Consider the following 24391-nt stretch of genomic DNA (forward strand, 5'->3'; position numbering starts at 1 on the left):
ATTCCAAGCTGCGTGAACATCTGTGCTTGATAAGGCCTCGTCCTTGAGTGCATTATTCTAAGCTAGTATTTCAATTTGAGAGTCATTTATCCCAGACAGCTTCTCCTGAAAGAGCTGACAGGCCTCGACATCACAATGCAGGCTTGAAACTCTATCAAATGTGTCCTTGACCCAAGTTGTTCACATTTGAGTGTTTGTCAAGCTCGTGGTGATATAGCCTGGAAGGCCAACGTGCCGTAATGACGTCTTTTTGAGGCAGTATTCTTTGATATGATCCACAAATGGCATGTTGGAACATTAAATCGGTCACTGCCAATGACTGATTCTCCGCTCCTGACGGTCACAGCTGAGATATGATGCTGACAAATCTGCTTTGGCAGCTATCTAGCAGCAGGTAGCACCGCAGAGGCTGGGAATGAATTACAGGGGACAGAGACGGTACAAAACACTTTTCAAAGGTGACAGAGGAGCACAGTCTGTACTCAGAGCAGAGGGGGCACTACAGGTGACGTAGCCTTAATAAAAAGGCTCTTATAAACCACTCTAGATGAAGAGCCTTCATATCCGCATTCTGCTGCACGGAAACACAATTTGAACTAGAACAGTACACCAGGAGGTCAAGCAGTTAACCACTGTAGAGGTTCATATCAAAGCTCGGGTGCTAACTACATGCCTAAATCAGCACATGCTGGCCTCAAACCATATCTAGTTGTTATGCCATTGCTTATGTGGTTTCTGACATCACATCCTCTAAAAGATTCACATTATTGAGGTTGTTTATGGACTAATATCTCCTATTCTAGTGTACTGAAGTATTTATTGAGGCTGTTCATGGACTAACATCTCATATTCTAGTATCTAAGACTGCTTTTAAAGTTGTTTATAGACCAATATTTCCTACTATAGTATATAGGAGTGTTGACTGATGTTCAGATACTAGTGTCTCATTTTCTTGTATAAAGTGTTATTTGTTGTTTTTTAGACTAATATCTCTCGTTCTAGTGTTTAGAAGTGTTTATTCCAATGTAAAGAAGTGTTTCTTGAGGTTGTTTATGGACAAACGTATTCTATTCTAGGTTATATGAGAGTTTACTGAGGTTGTTTATGGACTAATATCTTATATTCTACCATCTAAGACATCTTATTAAAGCTGTTTATAGACTAATATTTCCTGCTCTAGTATAAAGGAGTGTCTACAGATGTTGTTTAGAGACTAATGTCTCGTTTTAGGACTAGTATCTCCTATTTTAGTGTATAGGAGTGTTTGTTGAGATCGTTTATGGACCATTATCTCTATTCTAGAGATGTTTGCTTATTTTAAATTGAGCTTAAGGTCACACAGATCTTAATGGACTCCACATAGTATATCTTGATTATAATGGAACAGCTAGGACATTAAACTAATCAACAATGCTAAAGGGAGAGATACACTCACTGTAAATAATTATTCAATGTTTTAATTTAAAATGCTAAGCTGCCTAAAAATTTTGGGTTCACTGAGATTCAAATAATCACAAAATGTAAAACACAGATTAATATTGTTAACTTACTAACAGAAGAAGTTCAATGCACTCCATTTTTTTTAAAAGCAACAAGGTTACTACCTTTTTTTAAGCTAAAACACAATTTTTTACAGTGCTGCTTAGTGTGTTCTAAGCTTGTCAGTTTCTGGCTGAAACTTGGTGAGGTTACAGGAGGTGGTTAACCAAAGCTCTATCAGCCAGATAATGCCACACTAATGGATGTCAAGGCTGACCAGTGATGCCACAGTTTGTCCTGAGCTTTAGATTCGAAAACAATGGCTTTATACATCACACAAACACAGAGGCAGCCAGACGACTACGCTGTGAAACAGAGGATTATCAGAATGTTCCCAATAATACACGCTATTGTAGTCAGAGTGAAACACTCTGGGTGTTTCTGGGTTTCAGTTCAGGATGGTGTTGATCTTACTCAAGGGATTTTAGTCATAGAATCACTCCTTTTTAAGTACTTCATCTCAAAATCACATTAAAAACCTTCAAGAAAACTGATGACTGCCAGTAAACGATCAAAGTGGGGGTTTTATTCCCATCAAAGTGACACAGAAAGGCTGGTGGGGAGGGGTGATTTTACATCTTAGTCATCTCAGATGAGACATTTGCGTTGATACGGTTAAGGTCTTTGTCACAGAGTGAAGAGAAAGTACAGCAATGTTTGTGTCTTGACGTGTCAAGAGTTTCTGACAAACAGATAAACTCAACGGTCAGTAACCTATGCTTAATCTCTGGATGTTCACAAGATCTACATGACGGAGGTGGATGATACGGCAAAAAATCTAATCCAATAACACCTCAAATAGGATTTCCTTAATATATGAGGTGCATAATGATATTTCAGTTTTCTAATGTTTGATAACTTGGAACAGAACCAGCAGAGCCACATTTATAAGGTACTATCACAAAACAGAATGAGTACAATTATTTTTACTTACTGCTGCAGTAAATGCTAAACATTACTAATGTGCAGTTATTCAGTGTTCTTTATGTACTGACGATATCCACAATATGCTCAGAACAGCAACAAGCGTGACACCATAAATAATGCTAAATAATTGGAATTTTTCATATTTTGAAAGATGTTATATTTCCCAATTCAATACGCTTATGCATACAGTAAAATTTTGAAAGTTTACATTTTGTCCTATTGCCACTTCCCCTGTTAAAGCTCCAGTTTGCCGATGTAGATCATTTCTTCCCTCATTAAACTACCACAATTCTTTAGAAAAGAAATGCAGTTTCTCCTGCATTGCAGTTCTGTTCTTTTACACACTCTCACACACACACACACACACACACACACACACACACACACACACACACACCTGTTGTTAGAACAAAACCTTGCACCTCCAAAATGATAACTTTACAGGAGAAGGAAAAAACATACTTTACTTTCAATGTAAGTCAATGGCAACAGACATTTCTCCAAATAATTTTGGGCCGTTTCCTTTTCTCCATTGATCATGAAATTTACAAATAATGTAAAGGGCAACAGGCATGTTCAAATTATGTCAAAAACTGAAAAAAATGGAGATATGAGATTTTGTTCTGATTGAGATGACATCAGTTTTGATCCACCAACTTTGTTGGTGATATACAGATTAATAAAATATACACATTTTCGCTCTTATTGATGGACTAATATCACACTGTGTTCTAGTCTATTGGAGTGTTTATTGATGCTGTTTTTGGACTAATATCTCCTATTGTAGCACATAGAAATGTTTACTGAAGTTGTCCACAGACTAATGTTTCTTGTTGTAGTGTCTGGAAGTGTGTACTGATGATGTTTATGGACTAATAGCTCCTAATCAAGTATACAGGGAAGCTTATTAAGGTGGGTAATGGACTGCTCTCTCCCATTCTAGTGTATACAAATGTTTACAGAGGTTGTATATGGACTAATATCTCCTAGTCTAGTGTGCAAAGTGTTTACTGAGGTTGTATATGGACTAATGTTGCCTGTTGTGTATATAAATGGTTACTGATGTTGTTTATGGACTAATATCTCCTACTGTAGTGTACAGGGACACTTATTGAGGGTGTTTATGGACTACAATCTCCATTCTAGCGTATACAACTGTTTACTGAGGTTATGTACTAATATCTCCTATTCTAGTGTATAGGAACAGGTTAGTTATAGACTAATATCTTTTATTCTACTGTACAGGGGCATTTACTGAGGTTGTTTATGGACTAATTTCTCATATTCTCGTGTACAGGTGTGTTTACTGTTATTTTTATTGTTTACAGACTAATATCTCCTATTCTAGAGTGTATATTGAGGTTGTTTATGGTCGACTATCTATGGTTGTGTTGAATTTGTGGATAGATACTTTCGGGAAAACTATATAATTATATAAAACAAGTTACACAACAGCAGACAGGCCTTATCTATAGCCTTTAAATATTAAATGAGAAGAACTGGACAAGAACAGGAACAGAAGACAGAGATAATTCAGAAGACAGAAACACTTGCAAACTATTGATGTCTTCTAATGTGAGCCACTGCCTGACATAACAGTATCATTACCTTCTCTAAGATGGTTGTTTTATTCATTATCTGCTGCTCTTGTCTCTAAAGGTTAAGTCATTCTGTTATTGATTAGTGTGCTGGAGTGGAAACCCCCACCAAGGTGCCCTTTAGCCTGCAGAATGCTGACCGAGCGCTGCCTGGGCCCAAAGCCTTCAGAGCCCAAAGCCTTCTGAGCTTAGGGAGAGCTTCAGGGGGGATTGAAGAATGCAAGGAAGAAAGAGAGAAAAGAAAGACTATGCAAAATTGCATGGATGCTCATAAGGCACCTTCACCCCAGGCAGTCTCAGGCTAGTGCACCTTATCTTTTTAACTGAGTCATAACCTAACATTTAGCAGCACACACTTCAAAGACATGCCATATACTCTCAGACCACACTTCTGAGACTGAACACATCCACAAAAGGTAATAGGTCACTAATGCTGCCATTAGAAGCACATTAGAAGCACCACAGAAGCAGAGTGAGACTGCAGCCCTAAAGCCTGAATTGAGACAAGACAAGAGTGAAGTGCAAGCTTAAGCTTCTCCATGAGTCAGCTTCTCTCTAAATGAAAGAAAATTTCAGGTTAAGCATCTCTTGGTAGGTTTCACTTATTAGATTTAGGACTGGGGCTTCAACTGGTCATTTATGGAGCCCGTAAATAAAACTGACCACAGTGCCAACCAAAACAACAACACTTCTGTCGGCGTCAATTCTAATGGCGTAAACATGCTTGACGACCATCACATTTGCCTGAATGGAGTAGTAGTTGTGTAGTTTATGTCTAGTTACACTTTTGAAGATCAAACAACTTCTAAGACCAAACGTTGGAGGTGTGTCTCCTGAAAAGAATAGAAGCTGGAATAAAGGTAGAGTGTGACACACGGAAACTCAAATGGCTGATATTAGATTTAGTGTCAATGCCATGTTATTTTCTGTTAAATATGTGTTAAACGTGTTTTCTGCTGTTTTCTTGACACTAAAAAATGAATAACTTGTGCTTTACAGCTGTTTTGACAGGAAATCAACTCACTCACCCACCATATCTCAGACACTAACATCCACCTGTTTCCTCCAGCAGCATTCAGTTTTCACTAACACTGACTCCATCTGCCTCAGTCAGTTATGTGACACACACACACACACACACACACACACACACAATCCCATTAAAACCACCTTCTTGTATCTACACATTGTACATTTTATCAACACCGATTTGCAGGTGGTGCAAATTATTTAATTAAGTTCCAGTCAACACAGTCATTTAGTACAAGTTATTGATTTTTCAGTGTCAGGAAAACAACATTTCACTGAAGCCTTAAGAACTAAATATAAATTAAATCAATATAATCCATAATACCAATATCAATGTTCAGTGTGTCACCATTCTTTTCAGGAGACTCGCTTTGAGTTTTGGGTGGTCAATCTATTGTTCTGAGAACACCAGCAGCTTCTTTGTTTGATTTTCAAATGTTCTTTTTTGTGCTCAGAAAAAAAAAAGAACTTGCAGTGAATGGCCGTTTTGCCTGTAAATCAAACGACTGAATGAATGTGGCTGGCTCTGTATACGTGAGTGAGTGAGTGAGTGAGTGAGTGAGTGAGCGAGCGAGCGAGCGACTGACTGAGCGACTGACTGAGCGACTGACTGAGCGACTGACTGAGCGACTGACTGAGCGACTGACTGAGCGACTGACTGAGCGACTGACTGAGCTCATTCTGAAGACTCATTAATTTGCTAATTTGTGCATTTTAAAAAAAAAACAAAACAAATAAACACAAGTGTCTGAAATAAATCTGTTTTTCAGTTTTCTGTGCTGGGTGGGAGCAGCAGCAGCCCTGGCTCAGAGAATTCCCGCTGGTGGGTGTAAAGGACGTAGTGAATTAGTGATGTTCTCCTGCTATATTTACCCTCACCATCGATCCAGCCTAATGGCCCCTCCCTGCCCTTATCCCTCACTGCCATCCCTCCATTCTCTCCTCCTTTACTCACTCCTTCCTATCATTATCATCCATGTTTCTTGCTGACTAAATGTGCCACAGGTTATATTCAGTGTGAGACATCAACCTACATACTGACTGTTAAAGAGAAACTGCCTCAATATTTCTGCATAAATTAATGTTTAGGATAGAAACAAAGTCATTCAGAGTGGTTTAGTGTGAAATGCTCAGCTCTGGAGAAAAGTCAGTAGTGTTCACAGTGGTGGTGATCAGATTTCACTTTTCTGAAATCTGAGTCTTTAAAAATTAACCATTTCACTCCAAACCACTCTGAATGACTTGAATTTAACTGAATTATGCATTTATTTTTTTAATTGGTGGTATTTCCCTTTAAAAGTTAGCTTTTCTAAATGTTTCAATACAAAGTTTGCAAGAACTAAGTTGAAGTAGGTTTATAACTCCAGATGCTAATCAGATAAAACCGTGCTGTTACCACATATTCACACATCCTCTCAAGCAAAACATGAAGTGTTTCTGCCATATATTTTTTTATATATAATTTTGCATTGTATCAAACTGCTGCAAAATTATTGCTGCTGCTGCTGCTTCAGATGTTTATAAAATCTCATGAAGTCACAACTACAAAACCTTGCAGAGAGCTTTTAATTCAAACAATGGATAAAGGAAGGGGAGACACGTGGTAACACCCAATCCAGTCTTCCTATGCCTATGCACCTGGTGAGAGGGAAAGAGATAAAGAAAGACAGACAGAGGAGAGAAGAGAGAAATATAGACCAAACTAGCTAATGCTACATTTAGATAGTTAAATATATTTTACAGTTTCAAAGAACATTTGCAATATACTGTTATTCTCTATTGATATTGAGGGGCAACTCATTATTATTATTATTGATATATTTAATATTCCTATTATTATTATTATTCTTATCATCATCATCATCATTAGGAATGCATCAATACTATTTTTTTCAGACCGAGCACAACATAAGTGCACATTTTTTTAGTACTCATTGATACCGAGTCTGATACCATACTGAGCAACCTCCTTAGAATTAAGCAGTTGTTAGTGTACATGAGTGTAACGTACCTTAACAGTTAAGTCATTAAAATCTAGCTGATTTTAAACAAAGTGCATTAGCTACCTATGCAGCATTAACTCATTTGGATCGAGTAGCACTACAGCGGACAGCAGCACGCAGTAAATCGCTCCTGTACAGCTGTAAAGAAAATATCTTTCATAGTTTTGATCCTCATCTGCCTCTTTCAACAACATTCCCTGTAGTTCAGTGACAGCAAGAATCACATCAGAGGCCAATGTATCCGATGAGCTCACATTCCGAGTTTTACATTTTGCTGTATCTGAATGCCCTAATAAAGTGAGAAATACATGGAGTGATTTCAGAAATTTTTGTTCTTTGGTGACTCACACTGTACATTTGAATAGAACATTGAGCACAGATAGAACCTGTGATTTATACATGAAACATATACGAACAGTTTCAAACAAAGCTGTTTCAATCGAAATAACACACTGCGCTCTGAGTACTGAGTAAAGAGAAACTGAGCAGTAATGCTCACGATGATGTGCTCTGAAGCTAAAACAGACAGTGGTGTACATGGTAAGACAATATGGTCTCTCTACAGCTTATTTTTCAAAAAAAGTTACTGTATTAACGTTCATACCTGATTATTGTATTCAGTCAAACAGAGTAAAGTTGCACAGACGGACTTTAGTAGTAAATGTCTATTTTTTTTCCTCATCTGTTTAGTTGGCCTGTGTATCTTCACCCATACTATGCAATAGGCTGTGATTGTGTCTGTGTGTGTGATGAAAATGGGCTAAAATTACAGTGTAGGTCCGGCAAGAATCTGCCAGGGTCAATTGACAAATGACCGTCAGATTTGTGTCTGACTGTGACTGAGTCAATAACAATTCTCTGTGTGAGCAAAGCCTCCTTAACTGTGTTTCTTCCTTAGGGCAAAGGCTTACGTCACAGATCAGCTGGTATCAGAATGTTGGCATCGATGAATTTATCAGTACAAGAAATTAAGCCTGGAATCAGCCTGATACCCGATACCAGCATCAGTACTGATGATTTTTATTATTAGTAGTAGTAGTTAAAGGAGATGTAGTAGTGGATGATTTATCAAGCCTACAGTAAGATCTACCAAACTGAAGGAAGAGCAAAATTAGCTCACATGTTTCTGAGCTTCTCTGCGGCATCACTGCATTTCTTGCTATTCTGAAGCAGGTTATTAGTCTGTGTTATTGTATTGGACTGTCTGAGCACACAGAGGAAAAAAGTGCATCAACACTGATCAAGAGGCTTTTCAGCTCCTTGGGATTAAGTAAACATTCCCAGCTGCTTTAATGCATGGGCTTTACTTAAAGTGTGCATACATATATATTTAAAAATATAATATATAAAATTCAAATTAATATGTTGACAGACATCAATCAGTATATAAAGAAGAGCAGTTTATATTTGATTTGAATTCTGCATGTAGGGGTTCGAGTCTGAACTTTCAACATCTTTCCATTTTTCTGAGGTGAATAAAATGACAACAACTGCAACGACTTTTTCAGTCAGCAGAAAAAGACTGCACACATAACAGCTACTCTTCCTCAAATTAAGATAAAAAAAATATCCCCTCTTCAACATACAGACCCTGTTGTCTGGACTGAAAGTTTAGAATCTGCACTTTCTGCACAATTTCTCCACTTATTTCAATGAGCAATGAGTCAGAATTAATTCATGTTAAATTACAGCACTGGTTTCGCCAGTAACACCTGCTTCTTTGATGGCTTAACTCAGTATTCTGTATTAAGTGACGAATCACTGAATGTTGTAATGATTCTCTCTCCAACTATGCTAGTTGCGTGGAAACCTAAAGCAATAAATGCATAAACAACCCTATAAATGGATTTTAATAAGCAGATGATTTCATATTCTGAATAAACTACAACAAGCAAGAAAGAAAACTAGGCTGATAAAAAAATATTCAGAAAATAGAGAGCACATGTGTGAGCATACGCAAAGCAGCAGTAGCTGTGTTTAGCACAAATTGAAAGTGAAATGAAGAAGAAGAAAAAAAACACTCACTACTATAGTATAACTTACTGTGAGCTATAAACATGAAAAAACTTCATCAAGGTACTAAACGCTGCAGGTGTCATGTCAAATTGCAGCTACCCCGTGGAATCTTACTTCCTTTCACATGCATGCTTGTGTCAACAGATGATATCACAAATTGCCAATGTCCATCTCTCATGATTACCAACTAAGTTGGTGATTTAAATGCCAGGCAATGAAAACAGTGACATGGAAATGCACTAAAGTCATCATATCTGTCTCTTGATCTTTGAAATATTTTAATGTGTAGTCTAAGCCCATTTCTGTCTACTCTCTGGCTTCAAAACACTCTCTAGCAACAATTTATTTATTTTTACTGCAGTCATGCTTGTTAAACAGATGAAGCTGTGCTGTAGCCCTCCATGCATGGTAGTTCTTCCCTCACACAATATGAACAAGGGCTTAAACGTTTTCATTGTTATATTAAAATGACAGCAAAAACACAATTTTTAAAATAGATGGTTCTTTTAGGGTTCTTCAGTAAAGAAATGGCTCTATATAGAACCACGAACACTGAAATGACCCTTTGTATGATTGAAAGTTTCTTGGCATAGTAAAATGTTTATTCAGATTACAGAGATTGTGCTTTATATTTTTCTACATATATATTTTTTTTAAAAGGGTTCTATATAGCACCAAAAAATATTCTTCTGTAGTTACAATGTCATGCTTGTAACAACAGAAGAACTTTTCTTGGTGTTACATAGAACCATGCACAACACATTTCCATCAAGCTGAAGGACCATTTCATGATGTAAAGAACACTTTAAAATACAAAGGGTTTTTTGAGTATAAAGCCATTTATTTTACAACCCTTGAAGAAGCATCTTTAAGTGTGAAGAGCAAGAACTACCAAATAATACCAAGAACTATTAAACCAGATCCAGACCTACCAAACCACAGCAAGAACTGACAAACTAGATCCAGGACTACCAAAGCATAGCAAGAACTATAACGAGATAAAAAATAACCAAACCTGAGCTAGAACACCCAAACTACAGCTAACACTATAACCAGAGCAAGAACTACCAAACTACAGCAAAATCTACCAAACCATTAAAAGAACTACTAATCTAGAGCAAGAATTACCAAACCATACCAACAACTACCAAACTAAAGCAAAAATTGCAAAACCATACCAAGAACTGCCAAATTAGAGCAAAAACTACAAAACTGTTACAAGAGCTACCAACCTACAGCAATAACTACAAAGGCATATCAAGAACTATCAAACCAGAGCAAGAACTATACCACAGCAGGATCTACCAAACATTCCAAGAACTACCAAACTAGAGCAAAAAATATAACCAGAGCAGGATCTACCAAACATACCAAGAACTACCAAACTAGAGGAAAAACAATCTAACTGTAACAAGAGCTGCCAATCTATAGCAATAACTACCAAGGCATATCAAGACCTATCAAACCAGAGCAAGAACTATACCACAGCAGGATCTACCAAACATTCCAAGAACTACCAAACTAGAGCAAAAACTATCAAACTGTTACAAGAGCTACCAACATATAGCAATAACTACCAAACCATATCAGGAACTATCGAACCAGAGCAAGAGTTATAACCAGAGCAGGATCTATCCACTATCCCCAAGCTGTCAAACTGGTCACACCGGCAGCATCGACCTCTGCTCAACAGCAACACTACAGTTCGTTACTGATCAGCCTGACCACCCAGCACACTACACACTGAGCTTCACCAGCTCACTACCGATCACCCAGCACTTTACACACTGAGCTCCACCAGCTCAGAGGACTGTAGGCTGTGCACTTCATCTCTGGCTAACCTTATTTCTAGTATATTTATATATTTAAACTGTAACTGTTTATATAAGATGTTACCTGAACATTATGCTGCTACTCTGTACCTGCACTGTACACTTTACATACAGATCACTGTTTACATCTCTCTTTTTACCAACAGTAGTTCTGCATTTACTGTACTGTACTGCAATTCACCATGCACATTTCTGTCTATATACCTGATACACTTGAATATCTGACTATGCACTAACTGTCTATACTTCCAAAACACCTATAACACTTGCGTATGCACATTTTCTCTACGTTCGACACCTGTACCTACTGACTATGCACATTGTCTTGTCTTTTACTGTCTTTTGTCTTTGCACTGTTTACTATGCATCTTTTATTACTGCACTGGAAAAGTAGCCCGATAGTGTTTCGTTATACTGTACTACACTGTATTGTATAATGACAAAGTTGAATTGAATCTACCAAACATTCCAAGAACTACCAAACTAGAGCAAAAACTATAACCAGGGCAGGATCTACCAAACATTCCAAGAACTACCATACTAGAGCAATAACTACCAAGCCATATCAAGAACCACCAAACTAGAGTAAGATCAAATTTATCTTGCAGGTTTCCAAGCAGAAAGTTTAGCATGTTCATTTTCTCCGGTTTTTGCAGCTTCTTTGTGGTGTTACCATGTAGCATTCAGCACTGAAACAAGCTATTAGTGCTTCTGAAAACATCATATTTTTCACCAAACTATGCCTCTAAATTTTAGATGATTTCAGCGTGACCCCTGTCAGCACACTCAGGGCAAACCTCTAACCGATATGGCTCTGACCTTCGTGGGCCATCGTGACAGTGTCCTCTTTGGAGCTGTTGTTGTAGATTAGCACAGCAGAGGCATTGAAAGCAGCAGCCTTCAGGATCTTCTCCTTAAACGTGCATTTCCCCCTCTGTAGTAGGGCCACCCAGTGCGTGGTCTTTGGCGGAACCATAAAACGGGTGTATGGACAACAGCCTTGCATGTCCACAACTGAGAGAGAGAGAGAGAGAGAGAATTGTTTTAAAATAAATTTTTGTTCATATACAGTATGAAACAAAACTGTTTTCCTTTATCTTCACCATTTCCCACATTTTAGAATGACAGAAAGACACTGAGCTATTAAATAACATGGAATTATGCAGTGACCAAATACAAAGTGTTTAATGAGGTTGTTTAGAAACCAACATCTCCTATTCTAGCATGTAGGATTGTTTATTGAAATTGTTTATCAACTACTAGCTCCTATCTTAATGCATATGTGTGTTTTTTGAGGTTGTTTATGGACTAACATTGACAATTCTAGCTCAGAGGAGTGCTAAATGAAGTTGCTTTCCAGGCTAATATCTAGAGTTATTAGCAGAACAGCCACCATCACTCTAATACTCTACCTAGAAATATATGTACAGTCAACACAGATTAACAATCAGTACATATAGAGAGCAAACACACCAAATGATCTATTTATATTACAAAAAATATGCTTTCAGGTTGTCTGTGGTTTTGTATGACTGTGAATATGGTTGGGTAGAAAGTATTGCAACAAGAGTCTGTTATTTCTCTCACTTACCCACATGCACACTCACAGGCGTCCTTCAGACACTGTAAAATAAGGCCTGTAATTTCTGACTCATTGCTGGCCAGTAAAACCTCCGAGGCTGCTCCACACTTCCTCTCAAACACACACTAATGAAAGCTGATGTGCCCAAATGTTTGGCCAAAAGGGATTCAGATCCCAAACACTAATTAACTAGAATTTATTCCTGAAAAAATAAAGAAAACATGAGGCTGAGATGAGATATTTTAACAGGTTTTGCTCACTGCTAAAGCTGCTCCATTTTAATGTAGCTCTAGGAAATGCAATAGAAATGCAATGCTAATTAATATGTATTTGGAATTCTGCATGTAATTTATTAGGGGTGTAAAATTGCATTGATAGTTCAGTCTGAAAATAGAAAATGCATCAATTCATCCAATAAATTATTGACTTCATTTGGCCTAAAAGAAAATTCTCCACCCGTTTTCAAACAAAAGAATAAAAAAGGTTGTTTTCATCTTTCTATGCACTACAGTGCAAATAGCTCCTTTAATCACATGTATGTATTGAAAGTGGATTTTACGTGACTAAAATCAGTTATTCTATTAAAAAAATAAAATTTTCAAATTCAAATTTTCAGTTTTCTTATTGTTGCTTTCTTGCAGTAAGAAACAGATCCTGATGGGACTCACACTGTGATGTGTTTTATCCACATATTCTTTTTCTTAATAATTTTCAGTACAGTATTTTGCTGCCTTTGAAATATTACAGCTCTGTTCATGTTTGCTGTTAAAAAGCAACACAAAAAGACAATTACTCATTACTTACTCAAACAACCCAAGATGATTACTCATTAATCATTAAAAAATAATCATGAGATTTCTTAATTACTAACATAATTGTTGGGGCAGTGATAATTTAATGTTTTTTTTTTTGTTTTTTTAAACAGCTCTGATTATAACTGCAACCTAATCGATTCTTGATGCTCTGAATCACTTCCTAAACAACTGTATTAGAATTAAAGTGAGGTCAGCAGTTTACACCTCCAATAATAATGTTTCCTTAACTGAGACAGCTTATGAGAAGGCGATGCTGATCTGGTGCTGTAGTGGATCAGTGTTTTTCTGAGTGAGACAGCAGCAGAGTAGTTGCGTGGACAGATGGTAAAACAAGGTCTCTCCTTTGATCGTTGGCCAAGTCCGACAGCAACGTTACATAAGCACTCATTCAAAGTCATCCTTTAGAGACAGTAAGAGAGACAGAGGACTTGCACCTGCTCACCTTTCTCACTTCAGGAAATCTGCTTTTTTTTAAAAAAAAAAAAAACCTTCAGCCACACTTGCTAAGCTGTAATTACTGATGCTGTTCTGTTTGGACCATTTCTACTAAATAAAGGCACACACAAGTACCCTGGGATCAGATATTGAGTGTACCTTTACATCAATCTCACCTTTGGGAACACAGATGGACCCTTGCGGCACCTTTCACATTAATATTTATGAAGCAAAACATTATGGGAGTTGTTCATCAGCCCTCACTGTCCATTTGAGCTGAGCTGTGCTTTTTGCATTTTACTGGACAAATACTCAAACCTGCTCTCCTAGAATCACCATTACTGATAACACCGACCATTTACATCAACATAAACACCAGTGACATCAAGACCAATGCCAATGACAGTGACCAGTTACACTGCCACTGACAGCAATGCCAGTGACCAGTGACATCAAAATTAAAACCAATGACATTCAGCAGTGACAGCACCAATACCAACAATGCCCAGTGAACACACATGCTGGTAACAACATCAATAACAGTAACCCATGACATCAACACAAATGATAAATGATTTCAACACAGATGACACTGATCAATGGCACCAACACCAACAACACAAACCAGTGATACCAACATCAATACCAATCACCAAAGAAGGTAAACAATGCCATCAAACCCAGCACTAATGAAACTGACTAGTGACATTTACACCCACACTGATGACCAAGGACATCAACACCAACAACACTGACAAAGACAACATCAACACCATCAACACTGCTACCAATGATGTGGACAAATAACATTAGCACCACCACCTATGACAATAACCAGTGAAATTAACACCAGGACCAATGACATTAACACCAATGACTATAACCAATGACATTAATGCCAATATCAAGGACAACAGCCAATGAAATTAATACCAGCACCAATTACATTAACACCAACACCAACGACATTAACCAATGCCACTAACACCAACACTAATGACAATGACATTAACACCAACATCAGTGACTTTAACATCAACACCAATGGCAATAACCAATGACATTAACACCAGTGACACCAACCTGACATTAACACCAACACCAATGACACTAACACCAAGACTAACGATAATGACCAGTGACATTAACACCAACATCAATGACAATAACCAATGGCATTAACACCAGTGACTCCAACCAATGACATAACACCACCACCAATGACAGTGACCAATGACAAACACCAAGGCCAATGACAATAACAACAATGATACTAACCAATGACATTAACATCAACACTAATGACAACCAATGATAACAGTACCAACAACACTGGCCAGAAGCATCATCACAAAATACACTGACACATCAACACCAACACTGCATCAAAAAATAAAAATACTAAAAAAATAATCAAAACCAAAGACACATCAACATTCAGCAGCAACACAATTTATAACATCAAGACCATCAGCACTACCAGCACAAGCATCAAAGTCACCAACGCCATTTTCATATTCCTCCTTCTTACAGTAACACTAACATCTACAGCACATGCCTGCAACCACTTACTGCCTAATCTTTCTAGATTTCCACAGGTCAAAACCTCCTCCAAAGGCACTGAAAGATCACTTTCCTGGACTAAAGCCCAGACAAAACCCAATATCCTGATCGCTCTCTCTCAGGGTCAAACCAAACATGAGAACTGACAGCAGTCTTTTTTAAAAGTCCATCTCTGAAAAATCTCTTGCTACATTTTGAAATCCTCATCCATCGGTACACCACTGATTTGTATCAAAGTTCATCAATGCTTTCTCTCTCTCTCAGAGGTCACTGTTCATCCACTAGAACACAGTTTCTCAGAAGTCTTTCCTGTTGTGCATTTGAGGTCACAACAAACTGCCTGGTCCAGTTAACGTACTACTCAACACCAACACTGGCACCAAAACAAACACAGCCAATGGAAAAATTCTCTGTCACAATTTTGGGTCAAATACTGACCTACATTTCCACAGGCCATATCTGCCCCTAGGCTGGAAAACAAGAGCAGCACAGAAAGGTATGAGGTCATTAACGTCTGGAATGATACTAAATATTGCCTAATGTGATGTATAAGCCAAAAAAGACATTTGCTTGTGGTATGTAAGAATGAAGGCAAAGAACAGAGGCAGATATATATTTTATAGCAAAAACAGCTGTCTAGTAAGAGCTACAGTAAAATGTCCAAAATTCTCTGTGATATTTCTGGAGAAAACAGGATTGATTCCAACTAAAAACCATTACTTTAGGAAAACAGCCCAGATATCAGGTATTAGAGCAAGTCAGAGCAAAGCAGTTATGGCTGAATAAATACACTGCTGGAAGGCACACATCCCAGAAACCCTTGCTGCACCTCTTTCTAATCTGATTAGAAAGTGTGTGATTGCTCTTTCTAATCTGATTAGAAAGTGTGTGACTGCTGGGCACTGGGAAAACAAAGTTCTAACCTCAAATTGATCCACTAAATTTGGGGCAATCTCTGTTCAGCACAGCCGGAGAAAGGTGACCATGCAGCAGATCTGCATAACTAATGAATATGATAATCTGAAGTGGTAAAAGGAATTAATAAACAGACTGGTGTTAATAGCATAAAAGTAGCTGGCCAAATGTTACAGATTTGATAATAATCACAGTTTAATCCACTGCAGTCCGGAAAAAATACGTACAACATGGCTTGATAACTTTACGAGCTGCAATGTTAAAAATTTCCAGACATATTTACAACCCTAATTCCAATGAAGTTGGGATGTGGTGTAAAACAAATAAAAACAGAATACGATGATTTGCAAATTCTTTTCAACCTATACCCAATTAAATACACTACAAAGAAAAGATATTTAATGTTCTAACGGATAAACTTTATAGTTTTTTGCAAATATTCACTCATTTTGAATTTGATGCCTGTACAACATTCCAAAGAAGTTGGGACAGGGGCATGTTTACCACTGTGTTACATCACCTGAAGACACTAATTGCTGAACCTTTGTACAAGGAATTCATTCCCATTCTTGCTTGATGTACCACTTCAGTTGCTCAACAGTCCGGGGTCTCTGTTGTCGTATTTTGCGTTTCATAATGCGCCACACATTTTCAATGGGAGACAGGACTGGACTGCAGGCAGGCCAGTCTAGTACCCGCACTCTTTAACTACGAAGCCACGCTGTTGTAACACATGCAGAATGTGGCTTGGCATTGTCTTGCTGAAATAAGCAGGGATATTCCTGAAAAAGACGTTGCTTGGATGGCAGCATATGTTGTTCCAAAACCTGCATGTACCTTTCAGCATTAATGGTGCCTTCACAGATGTGCAAGTTACCCATGCCATGGGCACTAACACACCCCCATACCATCAGAGATGCTGGCTTTTGAAGTTTGCGCTGATCACAATCCGGACAGTCCTTTTCCTCTTTGGCCTGGAGGAAAAGACGTCCATGATTTCCTAAACCAATGTGAAATGTGGACTCGTCAGACCACAGGACACTTTTCCACTTTGTGTCAGTCCATCTCAGATGAGCTCGGGCCCAGAGAAGCCGGCAGCGATATATGGCTTTCGCTTTGCATGGCAGAGTTTTAACTTGCACTTGTAGATGGAGCGACGAACTGAGTTCACTGACAGTGGTTTTCTGAAGTGTTCCTGAGCCCATGTGGTAATATCCGTTACAGAATGATGTCGGTTTTTAATGCAGTGCTGCCTGAGGGATCGAAGGTCACGGGCATTCAATGTTGGTTTTCTGCCTTGCCGCTTACTTGCAGAGATTTCTCCAGATTCTCTGAATCTTTTGATGATATTATGGACTGTAGATGATGAAATCCCTAAATTCCTTGCAATTGTACATTGAGAAATGTTGTTCTTAAACTGTTGGACTATTTTCTCACGCAGTTGTTCACAAAGTGGTGAACCTCACACCATCCTTGCTTGTGAACGACCGAGCCTTTCAGGGATGCTCCCTTTATACCCAATCATGACACTCATCTGTTTCCAATGAACCTGTTCACCTGTGGAATGTTCCAAACAGGTGTTTTTTGAGCATTCCTCAACTTTCCCAGTCTTTTGTTGCCCCTGTCCCAACTTCTTTGGAACATCTTGCAGAAATCAAATTCAAAATGAGTGAATATTTGCAAAAAACTATAAACTTTATCCGTTTGAACATTAAATATCTTGTCTTTGTAGTGTATTCAAGTGAATATAGGTTGAAAAGGATTTGCAAATCATCGTATTCTGTTTTTATTTATGTTTTACACAACATCCCAACTTCATTGGAATTGGGGTTGTATTTATTAATGCTGTAAAATGCATACATTAGCCTTAATAATGATTAATTAAGCATTCATTAAATGTGTTTTCATCACAAAGAAGCAAGATAGTAAATAACTGCTTAATCGTTCAAAACAGAACATATTAAGAACACGATTAAGTAATTATTGATTTCATGTCACCAAGTTAACAGTTGGTAAAAACAGTATTTATGCATGTGAGACAATTATACATAATTATTTACAGTCACTGAAAAACTATTAGGTAATTATTAAGTTGCTGTTTCTAAGTCCTGATATTGGTGCTACAGTATCAATAGTTCTGAATAATAAATACCACATTTACCAATATAAAATTACTGTTTTTTTTTTCATTTAGTTTTAACGATATATTTGATAGATGTTGATTATATTCAAGAGAAAATGCTATTAAAATCCTGTCTGTTGCCAAAATGCTACGTTTTTAGTGCAGTTATCTGTAACGTGAATTACTGGTTGCTTTAGCTTGCTTTGAAAGAACAATGTCAAGTTGACGATGCATAATTTCAGAACTATAAGTATTTGCTTAAGTAAATAATCAGCATCAGACAGATTTTTTAATTAGTTCATTGATTTCAAATCAATAACTGATGATGCATTTATTGCACTCCAGAAGAGCAGCATGTTTAGGTGACACTAACAGTGTTTTCACATATAGTTCGTTTTAAAAGAGCCAAACTGAGTTCTGTTGAAGTGAACCTGGAAGGGAACTGACTGCAAATGACACCGGTTCTTTTTGTGTTCACATTGTTAGTGAACTCTAAAGAGGACTCCGTTTTCTTCCTGGTCCTTTGAGATTTCAGACCTCTTCTCGTTCAGACCACAACTCCATTAAAACTTGGGCCCCTTTCACAGCTGTGCCCCTCACTGAGCTCCACCCAGCAAAGTGTCATTTATTCGATGTTCAGAGTGAAATCAGCTGAAAACTGCTGTATAATAAATTCTGTAATTCTAGTGAAGACATACAGTAGATTGTACATAGTGTCGATAGATATATAGCTTCATTAATTATAGCTGTTCCACCATAAAAAAAAAAAAATCATAGGTTAATATTTACATTATTTACATCTTGACTGGTTTGTAAGACTTAACTTAGTAAACATAGGTTGCTTACCAACTTTATAACACTTTACTAATGTTTAAAATGTAGGTTATTATTTATTAATGTTGACGATGCAGTTCATACCTGCTTCATCTGCTCAGTCTGGCCTTAAAATTCACTAACTTTAATCAAACACTGTGATATATTCTGAAAACATCCTGATTTTATTAATACGGCCAAGTATTATTTAATAAAGTATTATACCACTGAGTATAGTGGTATAAAACCTGATGAGGTCCATCATTTGGTTGTGTGTTATCACACTTTAAAAGAGTAAATTATAGTATCTTTCTCTTAGTTAAGTGCCAAAAGTAAGTGTGCAAGCTCCCCCACCACAACCACAGTGAGCTTCACAGAACTGACAGCGAGTGACAAGTCTCAACAAGACAGGAAATAACAAGACGCTATCAGAGGAATGGCAGCAACCCCTCGTGAATGAGACACAGGTCTAGCGCAGCTGCGCTGAGAAGGCTTGTGTTTTTTTTTTATTTACTATATTACTGTGGGGAAACAAAATGGGCAAGAAAACAAAAAAAAAAGAGTGGCAATGGATGTGCAAGCTCCGAAATGCACGATACCATCAGCAGAGCTGGAAAGGCAATGTTACCTCTGCAGCCACCTGCACCCTGAACACAGTGAAGCTGAAGAACAAATAAACCCTATCAGACTGCACCATCTCTCCACTCTGTCTGCACGAAGGAGAACAAGACCGCGTCACCTGTTGTTTCGTCAGTTTGTGTCTAAACCTACAGATGCACTTTTTTTTTTCTCCCCCCATTTTCACTTCAAAATGAGTCATCCTTATCACTCCAGCTCTGGCACAAGCCCAACTCTAAGGGATTATGGCAAGGCTCCGAGGGCAAAAGCAAAGACACCGCAATGTGTTAGTCAGACTGGGCAGAGCGCATTTTGGCACTTTTGGAGATGACGAGGCAGTTCATACCTGCTTCATCTGCTCAGTCTGGTGCTAAAATCATCACAAACGGAACGTACTAAGGTCTGTAGACTCCAGCATTTCTTCTGAAATGAAGGGTATTAATAGGGAGATTGTCCCCCGTTGTTGCAGTAACAGCCTCTACTCTTCCGGGACGGCTTCGAACTAGATGTTGGAACACTGCTGTGAGGATTTGATTGAGCATTAGTCTGGTCAAGCGCTAATGTTGGATGGTGAGTTCTGGATCACTCCAACTCATCCCAAAGGTATTGGATGGAGCTCTATTTCTCCAGACAACGCAGTTCCACTGCTCCACAGCACAACGCTGAGGGGCTTTATACTCCTCTAGTCCATGCTTGGCATTAGCCATGGTGACCTTAGGCTGCTCCTGAGCATGTCATTGTACTGGTCAGCGCATTGAGTGACCTTAAAATGGCTGAATTCACTTACTGGTAGACCTGTCTGGATATTTTTTAAACATAATATTCTACAGTATGATGAATAACACAATTCGTTCAGGAGTTTGGTCTCTCCAAACTCAAATCTTATTAAGGTGGAGGAATTCAATCCTACAACAAACAATTTCAGACCTCAATCAAGAAAAATGACCCAAATCATGCACGTGACAGGAATACAAGTGTCTGACCACGCAGCATTAGAGTATTACACCCATGTACGTGAATGCTCACTTGTTTTCATCAGGTCATCCCTGAATCGTTACTAACTTCATTCATTCATCAGATATATGACACTAACTCGATTCTTCTGCGCTCAATCTCTTCACATCTTGTTCATGTCAAACAAGTGAATACATAATAACCCCCAAGCGTGCCCCGTGGGAGAAACTCCAGTCTGAAGAAGAATTTGGAGAGTCATTATTCTGTCCAGCCCTGCTGGTCATTTCAGCAGCCAGAGCCCAACAGAACAACGAGGCTATGACAATCAATAGATCAGCATTACAGCTCAACACACTTCCTCTCTGGATCAATTAGACACATATGGCCACATCTCAGATTCTAAGGGGCAGATGTACTTAGCCTTTGTGCCAGGTTTTAGACACAAACAGGGTGCATTTGGCCTGAAAGAGTATGCATTATGTACGAAAGTGGCCTCAACGTACAGTTTTTAAGCACCATGTTGATGGAAAAGTGCTTCTCTATGGAGGAAGATCATAAAAAAAATTTAAAAAAAATCAGTGGCTGTACTACACAAATATTCTTATCTCATCTGTTTAGGCCTAAACTGAGGACAGTAGCTATAGCAGAATAAGTTCATTAACATTGCCTTATCCTCATCTAGATAAGAAAATCCTTTTACAGAAGCATCCCAACTAGAATTTCTAAACACTGTCATGCATGATGTTAAACGTCTAGCCCAAGCGGTCACTGCCCTCCTGGAAATCTGACTGGCCACCCCAGACGCAACCCCAAAATTTTTGGCATGTCACTGATAACTGTTGGCGCCTTTAAGAGGAGATTTGTTCCACTACTGGCGGAACAACTCCACAACACTTTCAAAAAAATGAAAGCAAGTCTTCATTACCTTTAGTTAGGGGACCTTAATTTAAACATATATATCCTTTATATTTATATATCCTTAATATTACTTTTATATAACCTTTATATTTTACTGTTCCGCTTTAAAACATCAGGTTATGAAAGGTTAAAATATGCTTTGCCCTGAGTAAAATGTATTTAAGGTAGACAATTGGAGCTTAAACCACTGTTGTACCTTTGATTGTAGATTTGTACCTTGATGAGCAAAACATTTACCTGCACAGAACCTTTATTTCTAACAGTGTACAAGCAGTATACATCCGCCTATTTTACCATCACGGACATCTCATATAAAACTCAGCAGACACGTGTAGGTTCACTGGTGGTAAATAAAATGGCTATATTTGTGTTGTAGACATGGCGAGCCCTGGTTTCTATCACTCTTCCTTTTTAGTTGTGGTGAAATGTAGTGAGGAGCTCAACTGTCCTTACCCTGATATAAAAGGGAAGAAAACGAAATGAGAAAAAAAATAAATAAATAATAATAAAAAAAAAAAAAACACTGTGCTGCCCCATCCATCATCCACAACACTCAGTGTGGTCTTGCTTCATTTCTGTATTCCTTTAAAAGGCCCATATCCCACATTTTTCTCAAATTTTATTTTTTCCCCTCATATTCTCTCATGATGCTTCTGTGGGCTTATGTACAATACAGCAGTCAGAATTCATTCCTACTTGTCTATTTTCTATCCTCTCTCTTTCATCTGATTGAAGTAAACAGGCTGGTTTTTTTACTCTGCCTTTAATGCTGTATATGAGCTCTGTTCTGACTGATTCAAAATGCAGTCCACGCTGTAACACTCCTAACTCCAGTATGAACAGGTGGGGCTAAACTGCTGTCGGGTGGTGGATAAAATTCAAACTTTAAAAAATAAGTATTTAAAAATTAGCTCTGCTTCTTTATGACAGATTGACTAAAATATGCTTCGCTGATGCCTGGTCCAACCTATCAAATGGACATTCTGTAGTCCGTTTGCTAAAATTAAACGCTTAATCTGCCATCTTTAGTAGCAGCTCATGCTGCAAGAACAACAGTGTAGCGTTTGCAGAAGAAGAAATACAGGGGCAGCCTGCTTCTGCTGCAACAAGTGCTCTTTATTGAACACACGGTCAGAAAATGGGCATGTCTGAAGCACTAAAACAATAGGGGAAGTCACCATTAGCCACATCCTTCACCCTGATGATGACCAACCCCAACACAAATCCCCACACAGCAACCCCACTTCTGACACAAATCATCACAACTAATCCTTACAACAGCAAAACTAAACAATACAGTAAGGCCCACTTCCATTTCACCCCTTTCCTCCACCACTTAGCCCTTAGCAAGTTTTGTGCGTTCATGTCTAGGGTATTCTGATTTTTGTTGGGATGGACAGACAGGGTGAAGTGTTAGGGCTATATGGTCTTCCAAACTGAGGTTTTTCAGTGGCACATTCCAAACAGAAAGTTATTAGGAATAAAGAAAAAACGGCAAGATGGAAAGAAACTCACAAATGTGAGTATTTTCTCTGTTCAAACATGACAGTATCCACTGTGTTCTTTTACTGTCATCTTAATATGTCAGTCTTTTTTTTTTTTATAACAAGCATAAAAATTGTGAATAGTCTTGGTAGCTAGTTAGATAAATCTCCCAATTTCCTTAAATAGTAAAAATAAGAAATGGAATTGGGTCTAAGTCCCTCTGTTGGAGGGCATGTTCAACCATGTGCCTTGCAATCTGCCTAGCCACACCTGCAGAGTCTCTCGGAACCAGTGCCAGCTAGTAGGTGAAAGCTATGGTGCACCATTAACATTGAAGAAATGTTGGATGATTATTATCCAGGCCTCATGCTATGGAATGATTTTTTTCCCTGAACAGAGACCCTGTATGACTTTCTGTAAGCATAAATCGCTATTAATAAAAGCTAAGAACCTTTCCCGCTCTAAACTTCCTCACTCAGAGTTTTTCACTCTGCAGAACAAAAGCTGAAAAGGAACTTTCAGGAGAGCTGAAGCTCCTAGTAAAATGTCTGCGTCATCTTTGCGTTCGCTGCTTTTTAAATGCAGCTGGCATTTATTAGCATCCTTGCTAAAGGATGCAGTTTTGCAAGTGAGGCAAAGGCACCTATGCTATGTCCAAGTCTGAATGAGACTGAAACTCAATAAGGGCTCTGTCTGGGTTCCTGATGGTAAAGACTGCATGCTCGGTTGTTGTCCTGCTGTTGCTGGCCATCCACGGCCTGGAGCGAAGCTAATTAGCCTTGAGTCTGTGCGCCAGGGCCGTTTACCAGCATTTGGGGTCATTTGAGCGCCAGAAACCACAGGATGCTCTCCTTCAAGGAATAATTTCCCACTGGACGCGCTCGTGTCAAGCCGAAATCTGATTGGCTCAATGACTCACGCCTGCTCAGGGCTATTCATCGGGCTGCCTTCCTATTGGCTGCTGGGTCATTTTTCTGTATTCCTCTTGGCAGATGGTTTTCTGTCTGGTTGCCCGTTAGCTAAGCGCGATCCATTGCATTGCCACAGGGCCTGGTGAGAGCAGCAGCTGGTGGGGAGACGATGGAGATATGAATGGAGAGTAGTGGTGAGTCACAGAGCTGGCACTGCCTCCCTGTCTGCCCTCTCTCTCTCTCTCTCTCTCTCTCTCTCGCTCTCTAATGGACGAAATTGAGAAGCATGATGGAGAAAACATAGGCCTTTGGAGGA

General features: G+C 38.5%; 1 protein-coding gene across 3 annotated transcripts in view; it reads right to left on the reverse strand.

Annotated features, from left to right (window-relative positions):
• The window catches only part of rnf130 (ring finger protein 130), a 79740-nt gene that overhangs the window by 39550 nt on the left and 15799 nt on the right, over positions 1–24391 (reverse strand). For all 3 annotated transcript variants that reach the window (XM_017693368.2, XM_017693369.2, XM_017693367.2), the window contains exon 3: positions 11764–11958. In XM_017693368.2, the coding sequence (XP_017548857.1) occupies positions 11764–11958 (195 nt within the window). The remainder of the gene's footprint in view (positions 1–11763; positions 11959–24391) is intronic.

The sequence above is a fragment of the Pygocentrus nattereri genome, chromosome 8 (assembly GCF_015220715.1).
Source record: "Pygocentrus nattereri isolate fPygNat1 chromosome 8, fPygNat1.pri, whole genome shotgun sequence".
NCBI lineage: Eukaryota > Metazoa > Chordata > Actinopteri > Characiformes > Serrasalmidae > Pygocentrus > Pygocentrus nattereri.